This window comes from Schistocerca nitens, chromosome 1 (genome assembly GCF_023898315.1).
Source record: "Schistocerca nitens isolate TAMUIC-IGC-003100 chromosome 1, iqSchNite1.1, whole genome shotgun sequence".
NCBI lineage: Eukaryota > Metazoa > Arthropoda > Insecta > Orthoptera > Acrididae > Schistocerca > Schistocerca nitens.
The window spans coordinates 329,531,327-329,537,409 of NC_064614.1; the positions used below are offsets into that span (position 1 = coordinate 329,531,327).

Here is a 6,083-nt window from a genome sequence, read left to right on the forward strand (position 1 = left end):
GATTCAAAACTGACAGAAAAAACGTATTCAGATGTTGTTTCGTCATCTTCCCACTCACACTTGCATCGACGACGACATTGGAGGGCACCGCGTTTCTATTTCCCTTCACACGCGGGGTCCAAACTTTCCACTGGATTCTTGGAAGCAAATATAGAGTTTGTCTGCCAATCGTCCGTCCATTGATATAGCAAAATCGATCGTGTAACTATGTGTTGCACAGTTAACTGATTGCAACATCGCGACGGTGTTTCTCTCCCCTTTCATGGATAGTGTTCTGTCACAAAAAAGTTCATAGTTGAACTGACTCTGATCACAGTTCCATAAAGAACTAATATCGATGTTTTCTCTCGTGATATGCTCATTGACGTCAGCAACAAACGTTTGAGCTCTTTCAATCAGCTCTTCTTGGTCATCCTTATCTTTTCGTGCTTGGAGCATAGTGATACGGCGTGATGTTATCCTAAACTCCTTTTTCAAATTAGTAATAAATCCTAGAGAAGCTGTAAAATTTGTACACCCGAGATTTCTGGCTACGTCCATTGCCAAAAGTTGTAAATGCCAATAATGAACGGTGAAACCGCATTCTCGCGCTTCATCGAATTTCGCCATTACACGCTCCTTGATGATCTTGAACAGCAGTGTACGATTTCCTTTGAAAATTCTATTTCCTTCTCTTTTCTTTGCCACGTAATCCAGTATGTTTTTAATATTGCTTTTAGACTTCAGTTTAGGGTATCTTTTCAGAAGCTTGTCGTATGTGTCGAAACCTCTTACGTAATAATCATCGTACATGTTCTCCAGTGTGTTGTCATAAAACGCCGTGATGATACTTGCAACTTTAACCTTCTTCTTGGGAGACGGTTGGTATTCACTGTCACTGCTTCCATCGCCTCTTCCCGCACTTGCCGTAGCACTACCGTTTGCAATGAGTTGTTCGTCATTATCATACCTATCATCATCATTATGTGTTAGTGTTACAACAGTATCTGTTTCTAACTTATGCTCATATTTCTGCACTATAATAGATACCAGAAAACATGCGAATGATTCGTCTTCTACACCAATACCATCTTCACGAAGAAGGGTTCTTCGTAACTTCATCTCAACCAATCGCAATACATTAGCAGGATTGATTACCAATCGCCGAGCCATCTGATGCTTCAATACACAAATAATGTCACAAAACGCAACTTCAGAGGCACACTGCACCGTCCCTACTGGTCCCGACTGGCGTACCGGTAGGTCAGTGTGCAATGCGGCATGGCATACGCAGAGGCCTCTAACGGACGACTGCAGAGTTTTCCAGATGCGGGAGTATCACTAGTGCAATAAGAGACCTTTACATTATTTCTCACACGATTTTGGTGTATTTGTGTTTGTTCGAGCCCAAGTACTTTCCTGGTTAGTTACTTTCACAACAGGAAAGGAAAACATAAGGAAACAACGTCATATGCTTTCCTATACCCGTATTTCCGAAAAAAATCTTCGCCAATATATTCAAATGATGCTGAATATTTCTTTTAACGTAACAGTTTATTATAATCAGTGTTACGATATCATTTTATTATAACCAATATCAGCTGACAGAAACAGCATGAAGCGTTCGTTTTCCGTAATTTGTAATGAACCAATACGCTAATAAGCATGAGACCAAACCATATTTTTACGTCTAGGAAATTTTAGACTTTTTTTCGACGAGTTACTTCTGGTGACTATTTTTCGCAGCAGCTGTATATAAATTTCAGTAGTTTACAAGAAAACTGTTTTTTACGTCTACGAAATTTTAGACTTTTTTTTCGACGAGTTACTTCTGGTGACTATTTTTCGCAGCAGCTGTATATAAATTTCAGTAGTTTACAAGAAAACTGTTTTAGTAGCAAGCAAAAGGCTTTTTTCTTGTAAAGAACTACAAATTTTTCATTTTCTATTAGACTGTTAGGTAGTTTTTTATATCTATCTTCGCCGGCCGCGGTGGTCTCGCGGTTCTAGGCGCGCAGTCCGGAACCGTGCGACTGCTACGGTCGCAGGTTCGAATCCTGCCTCGGGCATGGGTGTGTGTGATGTCCTTAGGTTAGTTAGGTTTAAGTAGTTCTAAGTTCTAGGGGACTGATGACCACAGCAGTTGAGTCCCATAGTGCTCAGAGCCATTTGAACCATTTATATCTATCTTCTTCATTTTTCTCCAGTCTGCTTTTTTGTTTTGCGTATTGCATCATTCATTCAAATAAGTTGACAGAAATTTCCGATTATTACTCATTTCTTTTCGCAACGTTTAAGTCTGTTTCATTAGTGTTATGGCATGACACTAATATTATCGTTCTTCTTTTTTCCCGATGCTCCAATCTTAAGAGCAGATACTGTTTACGGTGGTAACTCAAAGAGAGTTTACGTGTGTGCGATCTGGAGAAAAACCAGTTACTACTGTTGTTTCTAACGATTTGTAGAGGGGGAGGGGTCAGCTGTTAGTCATCCCTGTGGCAGTTTTGAATCGATGACCACCAATGTCAAGCCGTGTAAGAGCAGTTTCGATGAATGTTTTATCTACAATATTCTACACTGCCTTTATTAATTTTATTCAATTTTAAAAATTCCTTCCGTGATTAGGTTGCAAGTTCACTTCCTTCTAACTGTATATAATACTGCAGATCTTCCATCACAGGACATCATCTTTCCCACCCTTCTGACTGCCTGGTGAAGCCCATATGAATTTTGATTGCCTATAGCAGGTACTTCGAATCACATCATGTCGCAAATACTGACTATGATACACTACATCACCATGGCACGTCTCTAAAAGTCTCTAAAGTCTCCTCCAAAAAAGGAAATGTTTGTGAGATGGCTTATGAAATTCACTCACTACTCTCACGTATTCTATTACGTGACCATGATGCAATTTGGAGATACCTGAGTCGTTGTCGTCGCTTGTGAAGACACAATAAGTTTTAAATATTCTACCAGATCATAGAGTCGAAATAGTTTGTCATGCCCCACATTATTTGGCTATCACCTCCCGAACTACGCCTTTCCATTTCTACTACGTGATTTTTTTCACCTCACCAATCAGTGTAGATGAACTTCTTTTCTCCAGATATTATTCGAGTATATATTCAAATCTTTATGTATGTAGTTGGAAGTTTTTTTCGGAAACATAAACGTAAGCTAATTTTCAGTTGTCGATACGTACTGTGCCATCGCTTAGTTTTTTAGGTGAACCCCCTACAGTTGACGACTCGTCGGATTAAGTGTGACCTTGTAACACTCCGATTTTATGTATCCCGCTCGATCGGGATCTGATAGCAGCCCAAATAATAATTAATTAATGTGACCGTGTACCTAATGGGGCTGGCAATCGGATTTGACTGCTACGGAGTTGTTACATTCCATTTTGTCCTTCTCAGATGCTGTAATAATGAAATGTCCGGTACCAAGAAGAACAACAACACAGCTTCACTAATCAAGACCTATATTCGTCTCAAAAACACAAGAAAAAGGAGACAGCCACTGCCTTCGTCATACATATTTAATAACGGCTAATATCAGCACAGGCCTCTTTTTTATTCATTATTGTCACACGCAAATTCAATCACTGCAATCCAACACTGCAATCCAACACTGCAATCCAAATGATGCCGGCGCGGTAGACGCGAAACAACAAATATTGGCACAGAAATATCACTGATCACTCTCGTAATTAAACTTCTTCACTTTCCCGTATTATTCTAACACAAAGGGGTTAAACCGCGGCGATGGCCACTCCCTTTGTCGGTACAGCCTTGCATTATATCAACAGGCCTCCACCCGCTCGGCCCGCAACCAGGGAACTGACTTCAACTCACACTCGCTCTCGCAACCCGACACTATCGATTGTTTGCTCTGTCGACCTGTGCCGAGTGCAAACTTACAGTAAGGGCCTACGGACCCCTTACATCCCCGCCCTCGAAAACTTCTTTGGAGCCACTGGCGTAAAAGAATCGGCAAGGGAATTAGACATTGCTACATCTGAACAAAACACATAGTGTAAATAATTAATGAAATTACAATTCACCAAATAATCCCTCGACTCCGGTAGTAGGCTGCCTCCACAATAATTTCTACAAAAAGGTTATTACATCTCATAAACATGGCATTGTCCAAATTACAATTTTTTATATCAAACAGCAATAGTCCTCTATAGTCCAATATTGAATGAAACACACAACATACAATCAAAAATTATTACTTGAACACGTGACATATGAATTATTATACTACAAATAAGTTGCTACAGGTTTTACACTCATTCTCAGGTAATCGTCGATATGAAATATGAAGTTCTAATTATAATACATCAGAAAATACAATGTAAATAAACATTCCCCTTTTTCAAATGTCCATTCAACAACTAAATGTCCTAAATATATCTTAGTAGGTTTGTTGGGTCCTTGTAGCTCTCACTCTTGACCGGACCTCACCTGGAGGGTCATTCAGTTTTCCGGTCCCTCCGCCTCTTCCTCTATAATCAGACGAATGATTAAAAGGATTCCTTGGGTCATTACTTCCCTCTCGGTTTCGATCATTAGCTTGATGGTGTTCCTGTGATCGAACAGATTCCAACTGCTCCAGTATCTCCATCAAGGCTTCCCTATCTTTAATTAGGCTCCCAGATACAGTTTCTTGCATTCTCTGATTCAATCTTCTTTTTATCGCAGATACCATTACGTCATTACTCAGGGGTTGTTCTAAGGTCTCGTTCAGTTCCCACAAATGTTCGGCAAACTCTCTCAACGTTCCTCTCCATGTACTAAGTGACTTGCGGTGGAGTAGGTCCTCAATTGCCGCACACTGATGACTTTTGGACCAGTATTTCTTCAAGAATTCCTCTTCAAACTGATCATAACTAGTAGTCCCTTCCTTCTTCCTGACTCCCCAAGTGAAGGCCTCACCTTCCATTGCAACCCTCTGGTTATCCTCTTCTCGCTGCACGGCTATAGCATTTCTCAGATTGACAGGCAGTTGGTTTTGCCTATCTCCTATCCCCTTAAACGCATCGTTGCATTGTTTCTGCATCTGCGTCACCTCGGTGATCCTTTCTCCCAATTCGGCTTTAGTTTCTTCAATATTGTCTTCTATCTTCCTTGTTAACTTTCCTTCCATCTTCTCCACGTCTCCCTGGACTTGGTCTATATTCTTCTGTAGCTTACTCTCTCTCTCGCCGATGTTCATCTTCAGTCGTTCTGGTAACTCCTGCATTTCCTTCTTCAGATTACATTCCATCTCCATGTACGATGTTTTGATCTCTTGTGCTATAGTTTCTTGTAAATCTTCCTTTAATGATTTGCGGAATATTTCGTCCCTTTCTCTAGCTTCTTGTAAATATTCCTTTAGTGATTCTCTTGTTTCTTGTAAACCCTTCTCTAATGATTCTCGTAAATCTTCCTTTAATGATTCTCTGAGACCTTTCTCTAATGATGCGTTATTTTCTTGTAAAACCTTTAGTGATTCTCTTGTTTCTTGTGAACCCTTCTCTAATGATGCGTTACTTTCTTGTAAACCCTTTAGTGATTCGTTAGTCTTCTTTATCAAGTCTACCAACATCAACCACCTATCGGCATCCTCTGAAACTGGCCTAGCTCTCGTCGTTTGTCCCGGTGTCTTGGGATAACTAGTTGAATGTGCTGATGGGCTTCCTAATGACAATCCATAATCACTGATTCCTGAATCATCTCTGTATTCCTGTCCTATCCCTTTCCTTTCAACTACTGCCTCACAAACCTGCTTATCTTCAGTAGACATGTTTGGTTTATTTTTGATGCACAGGCAAGTAATATAAAATAACCTCTAGTAACCCAAAACACTCCCAATTACCATGAAACTAATCAAACAGTACCTGCAGTATCTTCAGTTAATCCCAAATTGATACAACATGCATAAGTAATGAACATAATGACTCTCAAAACCTAATAATTTCAAATAACAATTTCCGCATACACAGTTTATATAAAATGTTCTGAATAAGATAAATCACACCACTCATAAAATCTATAAATGTAAAATCTCCAAAAACAATGAGCATATCTGTATAATTACCATTTAGACAACGCAGT

At 39.8% G+C, this 6,083-nt stretch overlaps 1 protein-coding gene across 1 annotated transcript; it reads right to left on the reverse strand.

The window, feature by feature from the left end:
- Nucleotides 1-4,401: 4,401 nt before the first annotated feature.
- Nucleotides 4,402-5,574, reverse strand: LOC126245686 (paramyosin-like). Its single transcript, XM_049948340.1, has one exon. The coding sequence runs from the start codon at nt 5,572-5,574 to the stop codon at nt 4,402-4,404; it is 1,173 nt and encodes a 390-aa protein (XP_049804297.1).
- Between the last annotated feature and the right edge of the window lie 509 nt (nt 5,575-6,083).

Bases quoted from the DNA above. Each gene is read 5' to 3' on its own strand.
- LOC126245686 (XM_049948340.1), bottom strand. From the start codon at position 5,574: ATGTTGGTAGACTTGATAAAGAAGACTAACGAATCACTAAAGGGTTTA.